The 19,051-nt window shown below is 40.4% G+C and overlaps 1 protein-coding gene across 1 annotated transcript in view; it reads left to right on the top strand.

Moving 5' to 3' along the window:
• LOC132899782 (polyamine-modulated factor 1-binding protein 1) overlaps positions 1–19,051 on the top strand; it is a 298,473-nt gene that overhangs the window by 263,329 nt on the left and 16,093 nt on the right. Inside the window, 5 exon segments of the mRNA XM_060941901.1 lie at positions 2,260–2,427; positions 2,518–2,690; positions 4,010–4,084; positions 4,176–4,269; positions 6,579–6,634. Coding sequence (XP_060797884.1) covers positions 2,260–2,427; positions 2,518–2,690; positions 4,010–4,084; positions 4,176–4,269; positions 6,579–6,634 — 566 coding nt within the window.

Raw genomic sequence — 19,051 nt, forward strand, 5'->3', positions numbered from 1 at the left:
CAACGATGCATTGACAGAAAATGTACTTTTAATACTTAAAGTGCCATTCCACCATTGGATGTATTCTTTGGCATAAAATACAATATATTTTATGACAACATGACTAGACAGAGAAATCTTTTAGCTTCAAAATGATATATCAAACATAATTTTTTGACAACGACAAGTATATTAATTTTGCGACCAAAGTCACCTACCCTTTTAATTTCCGCGCGGTAGTGAAACGTGATGTCATCGGCAGGTTCCCCTTCTTGTGTACCACGTGTCGGTCTATTTTTAGACCAGGAAACCCCCAAAGTGAGAGAGTCATTTCTCCTCGTATATGGGGCCAAAAAAATTGCGAAAAATTTTGAGTTACCGTATTTTCTGGACTATAGAGCGCACCTGTATATAAGCCGCATCCGCTCTATTTTTTAAAAAAAATAAAAAAAAAGATATACAAGCCGCACCGGGCTATAAGCCGCAGATATCTATGTTGAAAAATTAGATATTTACTGCATGTACAGAATGATTTTGTACTGTAAATGTACATGTATGTACCTGAACAGATTCTTTCCGAACAGTGCCTTTTAACACGGCAGCAACTTTGCTGATTAAAACGGAACAGAACCAAGAGAAAATAACCGGTATTTATTTACCTTCATTTCTCCTGTGTTTGAAACCACAAGTCACTTTAATCATCTTCGCTGGATTTGAAAATAATTACCAGTTAGTAATTTGTCGTGCGTGTTCTATCTGCTAAAGATCTGCTAATTCTTCTTTGCATTGATTTTCCGTCTATCTTATTTTTGATTCTACTTCCGGTTAGAGCGCCCCTAGCGGTGGAAGAAAAATCCACAGAATAGCCGCACCTTTGTATAAGCCGCATGGTTCAAAACCTAGGAAAAAGTAGCGGCTTATAGTCCAGAAAATACGGTAATCTTTCAGTTAGCTAGATTTATTGGTATTAGCTAGATTTATTGGTATTATTTTTATTGCGTTCTATCCGCCATTGCTGATAATATGTGCCACGTCATGTGGTACACAAGAAGGGGAACCTGCCGATGACATCACGCGCGGAAATTAAAAGGGTAGGTGACTTTGGTCGCAAAATTAATATACTTGTCGTTGTCAAAAAATTATGTTTGATATATCATTTTGAAGCTAAAAGATTTCTCTGTCTAGTGATGCCATTTATACATGTTGTCAAAATATATTGTATTTTATGCCAAAGAATACATCCAATGGTGGAATGGCACTTTAAGTATTTTTAAAAGCAAGTACTTCAGTACTTTAAATTAAGTAAAAATTTGACTGGACAACTTTCACTTGTATCGGAGTAACATTTGACCAGTGGGATCTGTACTTTGATTGATTTAAGTAATGAAGTTGGGTACTTTGCCCACCTCTGATCCTACTGAAAGAGGAAGCGGTGTACTTGGTCTGCAACAGTGTTTAGGTAGGTGGTACGTGTCAAAGAAACATCCACATGAATGCCAGGACCCAAGATTTCCGTTGCCCAGAGCGTCACACTGTTTCTACCAGCTTGCTTTCTTCCCATAGTGCATCCTGGTGTCATGTGTTCCCCAGGTAAACACGTGATTCATCAGACCAGGCCACCTTCTTCCATTCTATTGCTCCATGGTCCAGTCCTAATGCTCACGTGCCCCTTGTAGGCGCTGTCAGTATGGACTAGACTTCACTCCCCATGCATATCAGTGAGCCTTGGGTGCCCGTGACCCTGTCGGCGGTTTACCAGTCGTCCTTCTTTGGACCACTTTTGGTAGGTACTAATCACTGCGTATCAGGAACACCTCATAAGATGTGCCATTTTGGAGATGCTCAGACCCAAGTCATCTAGCCATCACAATTTGGCTCTTTTCAGAGTCATTCAAATCCTTACGCTTGCCCATTTTTTCCTACTTCCAACACATCAGCTTTGAGATCTGACTCTTTACTTGCTACCTAATATAATCCACTCCTTGACTGGTGCCATTATAACGAGATAATCAACATTACTCACTTCTCCTGTCAGTGGGTTTTAATGTTATGGCTGATTAGTGTAATCTTCCCATAACCATGTCGCTTATTTAGTGTCATTATAAACCAAGCTCTTTGTTGATATCTATTTTTATGCAGATTTATTGATGGTGATTTTTTTTTTTAACAGCACACACACGGATCTGAATAACAGTACTCATAATTTCAGTATTAACTCGCCTGATTCTGACACAGACGAGTTGAGTTCGAGTTCATAACTCTGACGTGGTGTACTTTCAGATTCGGGCATTTGAGGGGCGTCTGGTGGAGTTAAATGGGCAGCTGGCACGCGCTCAGCTCTGGGGTCAACAGCAGATCGTCACCCTGCAGTCCAGAGAGGAGGAACTGGTGCTCCTGAAGGTGGAGGTGGCCTCCCTCAGAGAGAACTCCCGCTCCAAAGTAGCACAGGTTCAACACACACACACGCACACGCAAGCGTTCTTCAGAAGGGTTCTGTCATATTAACCGTGTGTGTGTGTGTGTGTGTGTGTGGTACAGTTGGAAACCTTACACACTGAGCTGGATTCTGTAGAACAGAAGTACAGGGCCGCTGTGAGCGAGGTGGACGTGTTGAGGCAGGCGTTGGGCGACGCCCGCACTGACAGTTCCCGTCTGCACCGAGAGAGCGAGCTGGTGGTCAGCAATGTCAACCAGTGGGTCAAAGAGCAAAAGTAAGATCACAGCACAGCTGGGGGAAATATTTCCTGCCATAAGATTTCAGTAAACCAAATATACGATTATTAAACCTATTTCTAGACATTTGTATTCACTTCAGACTTGAAATAAGGGGTGTTCACACGGCACATACTTGCATTGATGCTGCACCGATGTATTTTGTTGCGATATATCTTACACCGGTGTAAATTTTGTGGAGCGTTCACACGTCACAAACCTGCTTACTAGAGAGAAGCGTGTTCGCACCGGTGCAGCCCCACTGGCGTTCACACGGCAGTTTTTGCGACCGTGCTATACGATAGTAATAATGCGGAAATGAAATATGCGCATGCGTGAAAATGTACTTCCTTTTCCCGGTTGTCATGGCATCACCAAGCGCCGGGAAAACAACGTGGATGAAGACACCAGTGTTGCCAGATACTGCTGACGTTTTCCAGCCCAAAATATGTTCAAACCCGCCAAAATGCACTTAAAACCGCCCAATCTGGCAACACTGGAAGACACGCAGTTCTGTTGTTGTTGATATTCGACATTTTGGAAGCGCAAAATACCAGGATGCAAATTATGCAATGCCCGTATGTAATCAACTCTCCTCACGTGTAGCGAGTCTGCCCCTGTAGCGTTCAGACGTCCCATTTTATATCGGTGCTGCCCCGCAAACTAGCATTTACTCCGGAGTAAATTTCTTAAACCACCTCTCGAGCAGCGTTAGATTTGCACCGGTTTAAGCAGCTTTCAGGGGCGACTCCGGTATAACTTTGTACCGTGTGAACGCTCTACCGGGGCAGCCCCGGTGATACACCGGAGTAAAAGTTGCCGTGTGAACACCCCTATAGTCTTCTACTGTGTCCTGACAGATCATTTTTATGCTTCCACCACCGAGCAGTGGTTTTTCTTTTGTAGCTTCCTTCCCGTTTGTATGTTTGAGGGTATTTCTGGCAAACAATTTACTAACAAGAAGGACGAGACTTGGTTGTGGCGTACACGTCGCCATCCACACGATTGGCATCAACTTGTTTTAATTCTAGAAAGAAGCAAAATTTATCTGTCAATAAAATAAGAAACTTTAAAGCTTGAAATGAGTAAAAGCACCTAAAAACAGGCTGAATGCTCTTATTTGATTTATAATAATCTCGAAATAAGATATTTTATAAATTTACCATTAATCACGATCAATACACGCACTTTTAAAACATTCCTAATGTCGGGTTTTTTTCTGGCTGTTATTTCTGAATCCACAAGCGTGACCCTGTGCATCTCTTGTGCCTTCTGTCATTTTCTGTCACCTGAATGCTTGGAAACTGCGTCTCGCCAGGCAGGCCAACGAGAAGCTCGGCCTCAAAATCCGAGACCAGAGCAAGAAGATCATTCACCTCACAGCTGAAAAAGAGTAAGAGCTGCTCATGTTTTAAACCGTGTGTGTTTGAGGGATGATGAGTGTCGTGCAGATGCAGGAACAAGGCTTTTCTTCTTTCTCCCAGTCATCTGCAGGAGAACGTGGAGAAGATGCAGGCGGAGATTCGGAGGCTGAGGGCGGAGCTTGATGAGAAAAGAATGGAGGCAGAGAGATGCAAGGTATATTTACAGCATATTTTTCTCTTTCTCTCGATTCTTGAATCTTTTATGGAGAAGTGCAAAAGGTTTTGGGAATTGAAAATTCACTGGGAAACAAGTGACGAGAGAATGTTATTGCGTCATGAAATGTAAGCGCCAATCATGTTCTAGTATGCAAGTCATCCAGGCCAAGCAGAAAAAAGGATGCGTTGGGGCGTTTTTTTGTTTTTTTTAATTAAATATTTATGAAAGCTGAGTTTTGAGATTATGTTCAAGGTGTGTTTGTGTGCTGTTTTGTGAGGCTTTAAACTCCAGCAATTTTTTGATTCAAGATAAAATTTAAAAAAAAAGTAGGTCTTGGAAATGAAGTTTGGGTGGCTTTATGACCTCCAACAAACAAATAAGGAGAGTTTATGGAAACATCCTTTCGAGAACGAAAGTACTCGGTGTGTGGTGTTTAGCCAAGGAGTCTTATTTCTTTCTTTATTTTAATTTTTATCATTGAGCAAAAATATATATGTATGTTATTTACCAGCTGGGAGGTCCGTATGGTGAAATACCGTGACCGAGGTCTTGAAAGTACTGAGCGAGGCCCTCTGGGCCGAGGTCAGTATTCAAGGCCGAGGTCACGGTATTTCACCATACGGACCGACCTTAAGCTGGTAAATAATATATTTATTTTTGTCTTTACCAAATTCTAACAGAAAACGAGAGCGCCCGAAAGGGAAAACCGAGCCGAGCCGCCATTTTGAATCCTCATTCACGGCTGTAATGCAAATGGCTTCCTCCTCGGTATACAAGTGCACTTCCATGGCAGGAAAAAAAACTACATTTTGCCGCCTATGTAGTCCCCTATTTATACAGAATTGAGTCATTCAGGATTCAGCCATGTTTTTGCTCGGCGTTAGCAACAATTAGAGGTTTTTAGCTTTCTCCTGAAATGCTTTCTTTTATTTCTTCTTCCTCAGGGTAGTAAAACTCGCTTTCGCTGTGAACACTGTCGTTATCGCTATCCATGCTGTAAAATTAATGCTATTCTCCTGAGAAATGCCGGCAAAAATTTATAAGATTTTTGATAAAAATCTTAGAAATAAATCTTATAAATGTTGACAAAAATTGCTACTATGTTTGTTGTTGTGAACGAGCAAGTCACCAGAGGTCCGTAGCTGGGGTCCGTACCGTAGGATACGGACCCGCTCACCAGCCAATCAGAGCGCAGGATTTGATGGAAACTGGACCGCGAAAAAAAAAAATGAATTATTGATTCATATTTAAATATTCTGAACTTTTATTCTTGATATTCCAGTTTATTATTTGTAATTATTAATCATTATTGAATAAATAAATGTGTATAAAAAAAATTGATATGTCTGCAGTTTTAATTAAACTAGGAAGTGATTTTAATCATGAATTTATATTTCAACTAAATAATCAAATAATCTGTCATCGTTAATTAAATGTGAGGTGTGTATTTGCGTATTTTTCATAAACTAGAGGAGTGCTACAGTTTTAAGGGGAAGACCTCTTTACGTTTGCTCGGAGATGTCTGAGAAGTCGAAATGTGTCGTTATGCCGAGGACTGTGGAGAACTGAGGACTTTCCAGGCACATTGACGTGCTTCTGCTATGACCTGGATGATTTATAACTTTTAGCAAGTTGATATTGTTTTATAATTGTGTTCACTGCTTCTTTTTTGTTTGTTTGCTTGTTATTATACCCCCACTCTGAAAGAGGGGGGTATACTGGTTTTTTACCTCTGTCCGTATTTCTGTCCGTCCAAAACACCGTTTTTCTCAGCAACCACAAATCATAGCCACTTGTTACCAAACTTCAGCTTGGGGTTCTATACCATGTTTACCGTTTTCAGGTCTGTCGCACATCGACTTCCTGTTTACCGACTGAATGTATTTACAAAATCTATAGGGTGGATTTACAAAATTTTCGTTACACTTTTCTCAGCAACTACAAATCACAACTGCGTGATATTTGGTACCGAGCTTCAGCTTGGGGTTCTATACCGTGTATACCGTTTTCAGGTCTGTCGCACATCGACTTCCTGTTTACTGACTGAATGTGTTTACGAAACATATCGGGTGGATTTTGATGCTATTTCAAAATAACAGTTTACCAGGATGCTGTTTGAAATCCCTGGGGAGAGACACTGCTTACTCGTTTCAGGGTTCATTATTTGTTGAAGTCAGCATTCATAAATAAGTGTCCTATTCCTTCGATTGCTTGCATTCTGAAATAAGCGAGCGCGGGGGATACGGAAGTGAGCAGGCAGCAGCTCACAGTTGATCTTTTTTTGCTTGCTTGTTTGTTTGTTGCAGGCATTTCAGACCCAGAGCGCGAGTGAGCAGCTGCACAGCCGTCAGCCTGCTGCACTGTAAGTACTCACACAGGCACCACCGTATCTCTTCATTTGACTCTGAGGTTTCAGACAGGAGTTATATCCAGAATCAGTTCTTGAAAAAATAGCACTTTTTGTGTTCCTGGGGTTTAATCCTACTGTCTTTAAATTGTCTTAAAATCAAACAGAACCCCAAAAATAATCTCCTTTATAATGACAGATAATATTCATACAAGACGTGTTCAGGTGTTCGTATTTGTACTTGTAGACTGTGTACAGATTTTATTTTAAAAGAAAAACAGTGTCCTTGGGTGCTGCCATCTTACTCACTCCAAGGTTCAAATATCGTGCTCGGAGTACAAATTACACAAGAGAATCCAAGATTCTGACATCACTTACATACAGTGGTGCTTGAAAGTTTGTGAACCCTTTAGAATTTTCTATATTTCTGCATAAATATGACCTAAAACATCATCAGATTTTCACACAAGTCCTAAAAGTAGATAAAGAGAACCCAGTTAAACAAATGAGACAAAAAATATTATACTTGGTCATTTATTTATTGAGGAAAATTATCCAATATTACATATCTGTAAGTGGCAAAAGTATGTGAACCTTTGCTTTCAGTATCTGGTGTGACCCCCTTGTGCAGCAATAACTGCAACTAAACGTTTGCGGTAACTGTTGATCAGTCCTGCACACCGGCTTGGAGGAATTTTAGCCCGTTCCTCCGTACAGAACAGCTTCAACTCTGGGATGTTGGTGGGTTTCCTCACATGAACTGCTCGCTTCAGGTCCTTCCACAACATTTCCATTGGATTAAGGTCAGGACTTTGACTTGGCCATTCCAAAACATTAACTTTATTCTTCTTTAACCATTCTTTGGTAGAACGACTTGTGTGCTCAGGGTCGTTGTCTTGCTGCATGATCTACCTTCTCTTGAGATTCAGTTCATGGACAGATGTCCTGACATTTTCCTTTAGAATTCGCTGGTATAATTCAGAATTCATTGTTCCATCAATGATGGCAAGCCGTCCTGGCCCAGATGCAGCAAAACAGGCCCAAGCCATGATACTACCACCACCATGTTTCACAGATGGGATAAGGGTCTTATGCTGGAATGCAGTGTTTTCCTTTCTCCAAACATAACGCTTCTCATTTAAACCAAAAAGTTCTATTTTGGTCTCATCCGTCCACAAAACGTTTTTCCAATAGCCTTCTGGCTTGTCCACGTGATCTTTAGCAAACTGCAGACGAGCAGCAATGTTCTTTTTGGAGAGCAGTGGCTTTCTCCTTGCAACCCTGCCATGCACACCATTGTTGTTCAATGTTCTCCTGATGGTGGACTCATGAACATTAGCATTAGCCAATGTGAGAGAGGCCTTCAGTTGCTTAGAAGTTACCCTGGGGTCCTTTGTGACCTCGCTGACTTACACACCTTGTTCTTGGAGTGATCTTTGTTGGTTGACCACTCCTGGGGAGGGTAACAATGGTCTTGAATTTCTTCCATTTGTGGTTGTTTTTCCTCATGTTTTCTGTGGAACTGCAATTTTGGCCAATTTTTGGTGTTTTTTATTTTTATTTTTTTATTTTCCCCTTGACCATAGCTTGTTCGCTTTTCCTTCAATCATGAAAACAATGTCACTAATGGATTCCCCATACCCAAAAACCCATAAAATGAGGTATTGTACATACTTCTGTGGTGAGTGGTTCAAAAATTGATATTTTCTATATGGCTACCGGCAGCCATCTTGGATTGTTAATTTTTGGCCTGTTTGCCCTGGATAGCGATTTTGGCGCACATCCCAAGTTGTTCCTTGGGTTCAAATTAGCCGATAATAGTTGAGGTATCCCCTCCTAAATTATATGCATACATGTGTAACCCAGGTTCTCCACTACTGTACAGAACACTATATAGTTAGTAGTGAGTGATTTTGGACACAGGGCTGGAGTATATATAAATATATATCACTTCTAAATGGTTGTAAACAACCCTGAAGATGCCCGAGTGTCAAGCGTTCGGGTGTAAAAATAAGCCTGATCGTATTTTTGTGTGACAGTCTTTTGTTTGTTTTTATTTACTGAGAAAAGTGATCTTTTTAGATGGCAAGAATCGCATTGCTATGACAACAGGATTGTTTGCTAGTATCTGTGTCAGTACTGCATATGCGTTATCTCGCCGAGTGAGATTTAAACTTCATAAAAGTGAAGTCTGTTGATTTGCGTGTTTTGTAATTATTTTACAGCACAGTGACGTTCTTTCTCTGTATTTAACCCTGCTGAAGCAGGGGAACAGTAGCACCTGGGGATTTTTTTTTTCCGAATTAGAAGCCTTTGTTTGATGGCTCTGTGTTACTAAGGCAACTGGTGTACCAGTGATCTGGTTACATCACAGGCGGATGTCCGGTTCCAGTGCAAATGGCTGCGGCCATGGAAGCCTATTTTTAGCAATATCGTAACTTTTAAAATGGAAAAATTGTTGTTATAAAGTTCTATTTTTAATTTAAATGTGTGTGGTGGGGGAGCACATCAGGGCACTTACCGTGATCGGCAAACGGCGTTTATTTTGGGGTTTTGTTTGACTTTAAGTAAGGACACTGGACCTCACACGTTCACTTTTTAGTAAAGTTGTGTTTATCTATTTGCGTAAGCCAAACCAAACTAAGAGACAGTTTTCAGGCAAAAACATGATGAAGGCTACTGGGTTTTGGTACAAAATTAAGAAGCAGGTATGACAAAGTGTCCAGAAGAACTGTGGCTGGTTCTGCAAAGTTATGCTCAGTAAAGCCTACAGCTCATTTCCTTATAAAACTGCACTCGTTGTACCGGAGACTACTTTTTTTATTGTGGCTACTGCCTCATAGAGGCGGAGCCACTGTGTCATCGTAATGTAAGAATGAGTGTAACAATAGCACACTGCGCATACGCGTAAGCATTACAATCACCAGAACGGCGAATCGTGATCTCGCGATATGAACAGTTGATCTCGTGTTTTCAAAGATGCACAAGAACGAGTGGCGAAGCCACTGTCGTTGTGTTGTAAGAATGGGTGTAACAATAGCGAAACTTCATAACCAATCAGCACTAATCTTGATCAAGTTCGATTACCTGTTCTACTTCTTGATAAACTAAGGAACCAGAAACAAAATAAGAGAAACCTCGTTATAACTTAATAATATCGGAAGATAATCGGCAGCTAAAAAAGATAAACGAAATTCACCTCATGGTTCGCCAAGGCTACTGATTTTCGCTATCAAGTAAGTGGTGTTTATTTTAAGAAAAATTAACTTTTGATTATCACAGCTTTTGTTTGGTCCTTCTGAAAGGTCAAATAAATGAAAGGTTTTGTACGTTTTTTTTTTTAGTTTTTTGTCAGATGTTTACGCCAAGAATTCCAGCTATTCAACAAAAACTCGAGAAGGCAGCGAAGACAACGTTGGAATCTTTTGAGCGATCCGCTCGGTTTGCAATTACAAAAGTCCCATGTGGGAATAAATCAGCTCCTTCGTGAAAACTTAACTAAAAGTAAATGTTAAAAGTGTAATCGGTCAAACTTCTGCTCATCTCATCTCATTATCTCTAGCCGCTTTATCCTGTTCTACAGGGTCGCAGGCAAGCTGGAGCCTATCCCAGCTGACTACGGGCGAAAGGCGGGGTACACCCTGGACAAGTCGCCAGGTCATCACAGGGCTGACACATAGACACAGACAACCATTCACACTCTCATTCACACCTACGGTCAATTTAGAGTCACCAGTTAACCTAACCTGCATGTCTTTGGACTGTGGGGGAAACCGGAGCACCCGGAGGAAACCCACGCGGACACGGGGAGAACATGCAAACTCCACACAGAAAGGCCCTCGTCGGCCACGGGGCTCGAACCCGGACCTTCTTGCTGTGAGGCGACAGCGCTAACCACTACACCACCGTGCCGCCCTCAAACTTCTGCTAGTCACTTTAATTTTTTTATTTTATTTTAGTCTTTACGCTAGTGAAACAAAATGTGCTCGCTAGTACTAAATAATGCTTCTAAGAGAATTCATGAACAAGTACTTTCGTACTATACTCAGCAAAAATAAAAACTTGACACTCATTATTTTTCAAATAGTGTTTAGAAACTTTTCTTGAAAGAGTTCTTGTTGTGATTATGGTTAAATGCATTGTCAAGGGCATTACGTCACACATTCATTCTACTGGTCGGGCCTACGTAGCACGTGCGAGAGCACTGCACGCTAAAATCACGTTTCCACGTGACACAAGTGACGTGACCTATTGATACACGTGCAATTGATCTCACGGTAGCAGAGTAGAGTGTCATCTCAGAAAAACAAGGTTTTATGGTTAATTATTCATTAATTTGCAATGCCACGACTGTCAGACATTCAGCGTGAACGTGCCATTGGCATGCTGAATACAGGAACATCCGTCACTGACGTTGCGAGGGTTATGGGATGCAGTCGACAGACCATCCATAATCTCCAGACATGTCTCCATCAAACTGGCACCACAGGAACCACTGGAACCCTCCACAGAACTTGCAGGAGCTTGGTGCCATGTTGGTACAAATATGGCGGCACATTCCCCAAGCTGTGTTCAGACGCATCATCCAATCCATGAGGAGACGTTGTATCGCAGTTGTGAACGCCCATGGAGGACACACCCGAGATTGACCTGATTTCATTAAGTTGTGACTCACAGTTTTTGATCATGGACATTGTCGTCGCATTTCCGGTGGAACCGATTCCATGACAAACATGATCTGTATGCTATAGCATCTTTAATGACAAGATAATTGAATACAATCGTTATTTCAAACCTATTTTCCAAAATGTTCAAATTATTGACTTTGAAACGAGTGTAAAGTTTTTATTTTTGTTGAGTTTATTTTGAAAATAGATCGAGTTCACAGCGCTGTATTTTGAACAAAACACAGGAAACCAAAATTGCTAACCAAAACACTCCAAGCCCTGATGCTGCTCACAGCTTGGTGATGCTTGTGAGAGATGAGGCGAGTAGAATTGATAACGTGTATATGCTGCATTTACTGTATGGACATGGGATCAGAAAACAATTTTATTTATAAGCAGTAGCCACATGGACCCAGAGGGTACCTATTATTTATTTATTTATTTTTTTAAGCAAAGGGTCGTCTCACATCAAATATTGACTTTTTTCATTCATTACTGTTTACTCCTCTTTATAGTATTTTTTTTTATGTAGAAACATTTAATTCAATTATTTTCGAAGGCATTTTTGCTCTATAGCAGTTCTTTGCGTGTCTGCTGTATGTTGATTACCCATAAAGTGCACAGCTCATTTGCATATCGTGACGCCCACAAACTCCATAAAAGGTCAAGTGCACAGGCAGCACAAAATTAATGTTCAGAGTAAAGGCTGAAAGGTAGAAGCAGACATTATTTTGATTCATTTTGATGTCTATTATTATTATTATTATTAATAATAATAATAATAATCCATCAGATGAGGCATTTATTTACAGCATGCGACTATTCTCAGACAGACCGGCCTGTCCTCTGTTTATATGGCACAATTTCTTTTGTTATCACTGAATGATTTATTTTTATTTGTCTTTTTATGGGTTTGTGTTGACTCGCTTTTGTATTTTTCATATTTCTCAATGGTGCTATTAGTCCCTGACCTAGTGACCTCACACAAGGATGTGTTTTTTGATCAAGACTCAAACACTTCTGTAATTCGCGCTGGTTAAGGGCATCTGCTAAGCGCTGTAAACGTAATAAAAATAAGCAATTTAAACTCGACAGTGTATTCCAGATATAAAACTGCAGTAATGCATGCAGATTATATGATCTGAAGTTGATCAAGTTGAGTTTTACATCAGTTAATCACCTTCTGTGTAAATTTTCACACACTCAAGAGCACAAGTAGGATACAAAGGTGCCCAAAAAAAAAAATTTACAGGATTTTCATAAACACCAAAATTTTTGCATAAACGCTCATACAGTCGTTTGACGAATAAATCCATTCATATCCAGCTTGATAAATGAGTCTGTGTGTAAAAATGATTGATTCTTAATTCAGAAAAGTCTGTGGAGTATGTAAAATAAAACAGCATTATTGATCAGCAGTGTTGCTGGTTAGGAAATGATTTGAGCCTTCAATGAGATATTCCACTGCTCCAGACTGGGATTTTTATATTATTTTTTTCAATTATTTATTTATTTATTGGCTTGCTACCAAACATGATTGTATAAAATTAAAAAAATATTGTGTGTGAGAGACTTCAGGTTACAAATAAGTTACGTTAAATTAAAAGTGTGTTTTCTCGAAGAAGGAAAATATATACAAGTTTGGGGTCACTTTGAAATGTCCTTATTTTTGAAAGAAAAGCACTGTTCTTTTCAATGAAGATCACTTTAAACTAATCAGAAATCCACTCTATACATTGCTAATGTGGTAAATGACTATTCTAGCTGCAAATGTCTGGTTTTTGGTGCAATATCTCCATAGGTGTATAGAGGCCCATTTCCAGCAACTCTCACTCCAGTGTTCTAATGGTACAATGTGTTTGCTCATTGCCTCAGAAGGCTAATGGATGATTAGAAAACCCTTGTACAATCATGTTAGCACAGCTGAAAACAGTTGAGCTCTTTAGAGAAGCTATAAAACTGACCTTCCTTTGAGCAGATTGAGTTTCTGGAGCGGCGGCACGGTGGTGTAGTGGTTAGCGCCGTCGCCTCACAGCAAGAAGGTTCTGGGTTCAAGCCTCGTGGCCAGCGAGGGCCTTTCTGTGCGGAGTTTGCATGTTCTCCCCGTGTCCGCGTGGGTTTCCTCCGGGTGCTCCGGTTTCCCCCACAGTCCAAAGACATGCAGGTTAGGTTAACTGGTGACTCTAAATTGACCGTAGGTGTGAATGTGAGTGTGAATGGTTGTCTGTGTCTGTGTGTCAGCCCTGTGATGACCTGGCGACTTGTCCAGGGTGTACCCCGCCTTTCGCCCGTAGTCAGCTGGGATAGGCTCCAGCTTGCCTGCGACCCTGTAGAACAGGATAAAGCGGCTAGAGATAATGAGATGAGATGAGTTTCTGGAGCATCACATTATTTTGTGGGGTCGATTAAATGCTCAAAATGGCCAGAAAAATGTCTTGACTATATTTTCTATTCATTTTACAACTTATGGTGGGAAATAAAAGTGTGACTTTTCATGGAAAACACAAAATTGTCTGGGTGACCCCAAACTTTTGAACGGTTGTGTGTGTGTGTGTATGTATGTAATATATATATATATATATATATATATATATATATATATATATATATATATATTTTTTTTTTTTTTTTTTTTTAAATATATTTTAAAATATTCAAATGCTTATATATATACATATATATATTTTAGCATTTGAATATTTTAAAATACAAGCTATTACATAAAAGTGTTTCACTTTCTGGCTTTAATCTTCTTGTACTCAGATCAGCAAACACCAAGCTCACCTACCTTCAACCTTAAGGGAGAGAACTCCATCTAGCATTTGTCTGTGAAACGTTCTCTCGTTTGTCCATCTAATGGAATCCTTATATTTATCATTTTCAGAGTTGGACAGTAACGAAGTACATTTACTTGAGTACTGTACTTAAGTACACTTTTTGAGTATCTGTACTTTTACTTGAGTATTTTTTTTTGGAAACTTATGACTTTAACTTCACTACATTTGAAAGGCAAATATCGTACTTTTTACTCCACTACATTTCTGTCAAGGTCCTCGTTCTTATGAAGCAGCTTTGAAAGTGGATGTTTTTTCTTTTCTAAAACGTGATTGGTTTTTTCGCAGGTGACACTGAGACAGCCGATCAGTGATCACTAGGGTCACGTCACGTCCATAGACTGTATAAAATCAAGATCAGTGATGTCTCAGCAGCGTTGTTTAACACGATCAGTTGATGGCAGAATGGAAGGAGGCGGTTCTTCTGTGGAATGCATGCACTCATGGCCCATGAAACCATGTTTCAGTTTTCTGAAAGAATTAAAGATTCGTTTCGTTTTAAATGTTTGCCGAAAACGAACCACATCACGGCCTACAAAACCTTGCCGTCTGACCTGCGGAAGCATATTGAGGAATATAAACGTTTTATTCCAAGAGAAAGCTTGCAACGAAGCTGTCTGTGCTTTTAGAGCTAGCGATAACGTTGCAATAGCTATGCAGTCTGGTTAGTCAAATGACTTTCTATGGATTTGCCCGCCAAGTTGCCGTAGCCTTGTGCACGTCTAACGATAACACATAGCTAGTTAACTTGGACGCTGTTAGTTAGCATGTAAAAACAGAGTTACGCTAACATGAATAATGTTAACTTATCTGAAGTCCTTTCAGAAATAGGTTTTAGCATAATCTTGCCAAATATACAATGTAGAAATCTTTCTTTTCTAGTAGCGTTAACTACCCAATATGATTTTGAGTTTGAAAAGAGTTTGCTAGCATGTCAGGTGGAGCTTCACTGACTAGCTAGCTTAACGTTAAACCCCCATGATGGCACAGCATTTTGTGAATTCATATTTCTGTCTTTGGCGTTAGGTTTTGTAAGCACTGTGGCAATAATACAATGATGTGTTGACAGAAAATGTACTTTTAATACTTAAGTATTTTTAAAAGCAAGTACTTCAGTACTTTAACTTGAGTAAAAATGTGATCGTACAATTTTCACTTGTATCAGAGTAACATTTGACCAGTGGGATCTGTACTTTGACTTGAGTAATGAAGTTGGGTACTTTGTTCATCTCTGATCGTTTTGAACCCTTCACCAGAAATTCTTCTTTCACCTCCGCCAAAAAAGTTCAAAGTTAAACCCTATTAGAAAGCTAAAACCATGTGAAAAGTTTTTGAGGAACCATTTCTGGTGTGTGTGTGTGTGTGTGTCTTATCTTTAATAAACAGCGGTGTGTGATGCACTAGCTCCATTAAGGCCTGTCGTTTCACAGACATGATTCTGCTCCATGGACATTCGCTTATCTTCTCTAACGATGTGTAATTGTAAGGAGAAACTTTGGGAGGAATCTTTTGACGTGGGAAACACAAAATTGGCTTCTGCAACACAGCAGAACCCATTTAGGTTCTGGCCCAGGACCAGGTCCACTAATGGCTGCTGTCACATCCTGTCAGTCTCACACACCGTCCTGCACCTTCATCCGTGTTAATGTCAGTGCTGAAGGCGCAGACCTACTCAAAGTGCTCCACTTTACTAAACTTTACTGAGTTACAGGAGAGGGTAATGGTTACTAGAGCATTAAGTGGATAATCACCCCGGAGACCAGGACTCTCTTGACTAATCATTCAGAAAGAGACAGAAACCAGAGTGTACAGGGATGGAAAATTATACACACACATTAACACACTCTGCTCATTCAACGTAGCTGTGTGACTAAATGAAGCTCAGTTAATGTTCGAAGACGTGCAGAAAGCCTGCAGGACCGTCAGTGGAGAGAGATTGCGTTCAAACAAATCAGGAAGTGAAGTGCTTGATTTGATTTTTAAGGCATATGTGGGTTCTGGTGATCTTAATGTAACTATACAACAATACTACTTGACCCTGTTAGTCTGCAAACCTGATCTGGAAAAGGAAATATATGGCATCTGATAATTACTATCAGATAGAGAATGTGAGGAAGAGTGTGTCTGGGGAACTATGGAATGCCACAAAGGTTAACTGAGAAGATCCCAAAATTGTTCAGAAGATATGGCAAAGGTTAAAGTGCATATTCTGGACCAATTTCATGGGGTTTTTTATATGAAAGTATGTCCGTTTACACACTCATCCAGAAGGGTAATTTTGCACAAGGCCATCTGTCTACAGCAGAAAAAATAAAATAAAACACGTCTGGAAAAATCCCAAGGGAGTCTGGAGCCAGATTCGTGACATCACCTGCGGAAGCGCCAGCAAGCTGCGAGAGCTTTGCACGGTTTCAGTGCACAGCCTGTGTAGACCAAGCGCTCCCATTTCTCTCTCATTGTCCGGTCTGTTGGGAAACGATGAGTACTAATCCCATCAAGATTGGTGTTGCTGCACCCTCCTACGATACATCTGTTAACCATTTTAATAATTACGCGATAACGTTGAAGAAATTTGCAGAAAACCACCAGGTCGTTTTCTCATAAACAAACCAGCGCTGACGTAGGATTCAGAGGGAGGCGTCCCGCACGCGACGTCACGAAAATCAATGTTTGCCCGGAAATCCAAATGCCAAGTTTTTTCAGAGGCGGACCAGTTCGCCTCAAATGGCTCGATTTCAACTGAATTTTTCTGGTATTGCGCAAGGTAAAAAAAAATGCACAAAATGTGACAGATATTTGACCAAAGTTTAATATAAAATAGAATTACATTGATCTTGCTCCTGAATTTACCCGTGACATGCACTTTAAGGACCGTTACAAAGATGAACAGCAGGCATACAAGTTATTACCGAAGGTTCACTGTGTGGCCAGAAGTTTGTGGACATCTGATCATCACACCCATATATGCTTGTTGAACGTCCCATTCTTCTGGAAGTCTTTCCACTAGATGTGTGTTCATTCAGCCATAAGAGCATTAGTGAGGTCAGGAACTGATGTTGGGGAAGTGAGGAGGTCCAGTTCATCCCAAAGGTCGAGGTTAGGGCTCTGTGTAGGGTGCGCAAGTACTTCCAGTCCAACCTCGGCAAACCCTGGCTGCGTTCAGAACTATAGTTTGCTGACTTGTTGCCATGCTGCTGTAATAGACAGGTGTCTCATAAGGTATGACTTTCGACTGAAGGCGTCTTCTAAGAACGTTAATTTCTAATGACCTTGTAAGATAGTGTTTACTGTAACATGTGATGTCAGCACGCCAGAGCTATACTTGGTTGGTTAACAGATTCATCATAATTCATATCAAACAAATTTAGTTGGTTACAGTCACAGGGTTATAAGATGGTACAATGTTTGTTTATTGGTAACTTTTCAAAAATTTAAGCAAAATAAAGCAAAATGAATTTGGAATATCTGTAAAGCTTTGGTCACCCCCCCCCCCCCTTTTTTTTTTTTAATTCCAATGTTGAGGGAGCTGCCACACAGATTTATGGGTAATAAGCAGCATTGAGGATCCTTCGATGATGTCTTCAATTGGGGCAGTTTGAAAGCATCTTAGAAGACATGAAACGAGAGTTGGATCCATTTTGAACAGTTCTTGATGCGTCTCTGTCATGTTGGACGTCTTCCTGAGACAGCACTTTCCCCATTTCAGATGCACCCTATGTCTTCATGGAGCTCGATTTGTGCACAGGGACATTGTGATTCTGGAGCAGGTTTGGACCTTGTAGTTCCAGGAAAGGGAAACTGTAACGCTCCAGCATACAAAGACATTCTGTACAATTGTGTGCTTCCAGCTTTGTTTGAAGAAGAACCACATATTGGTGTGATGTTCAGGTGTTCACATACTTTTGGCCATGTAGTGTATGTATGGTGTTACTGCAGCACAGCGTTGTACACTTTGGGTCCTGTCTTGAGAAATGTGAGCCGTTCTTTTCCTGATAGCTTCGTGCAAGCAGCTTTGCAATTTAGCTCCACCCACTTCAGCATTGAGATAATTTGCATAATATGTGAAACATACTCTTGATAACCAGTCCTAAGGTTTTTACAGTTTATTGTATGTTTTCACCAAACTGGTGCCGTAGTACTCGGTGAAGACTGAATGTTGAGATTCGTCATCAGTACGGCAGACACATGCCAATCACTCTTTGTGGGGCGGGGCTTTATTTACTCTAATAGCTGTACCTCATGACTGATTGCATGGAAAAAAGACTTCTGCATTCTGAGGACATCAACAAAGTTTGGAGCTCAAACAGATGTTTCTCGTGAACCGATCTAGCTGAAATTTTTGTGACAGACTGGGTTATTTAAAAAAAAAAAAAATCAACCAATCAGATTTCAGGGGGTTAACACTAAGCTACTGTCACAAAGCTTGAACATTATCTTCATCACTGGTCTCTTTGGCCACTCAAAGGCTGCTTGGACCCTGCAGATTGCTGCTTGAGGCTATATTCATAGAATACAACGTTCTGACATGGAGGTCACTTAATAATTGATTGACTATCAACAGTGGACCAATAACACAAACCCTGGCAGAAGAAACATTCAAATTTCTTTTTAAATCTATTCCTAATTTTGGCATAAAGATACACAGACTTTTACCCTCAGCAGTTTCTGAGAGTTCCTGAGCATCATTGGTAGGGGGCTTTATAGTCACTCTTTCCTTAAACTGCTGGCATTTTCCCTGCACATTTTAAAGGGAAATAAAAAGAACATCGTGTTGATAAGATGCTTTCATCCAAAAAAAAAATCCCCACTATTCATTAGCACTTTGCTCTTTCCAGTTCACTCACTGTAACATCCCTCTGGCTGATAGAGAGCCTGTCCTGTTTATTTGGATATCAAGGAATAAAAAAAACCCCCTCGTATTCTACGCTTTT

This window comes from Neoarius graeffei, chromosome 15 (genome assembly GCF_027579695.1).
Source record: "Neoarius graeffei isolate fNeoGra1 chromosome 15, fNeoGra1.pri, whole genome shotgun sequence".
Classification (NCBI taxonomy): domain Eukaryota; kingdom Metazoa; phylum Chordata; class Actinopteri; order Siluriformes; family Ariidae; genus Neoarius; species Neoarius graeffei.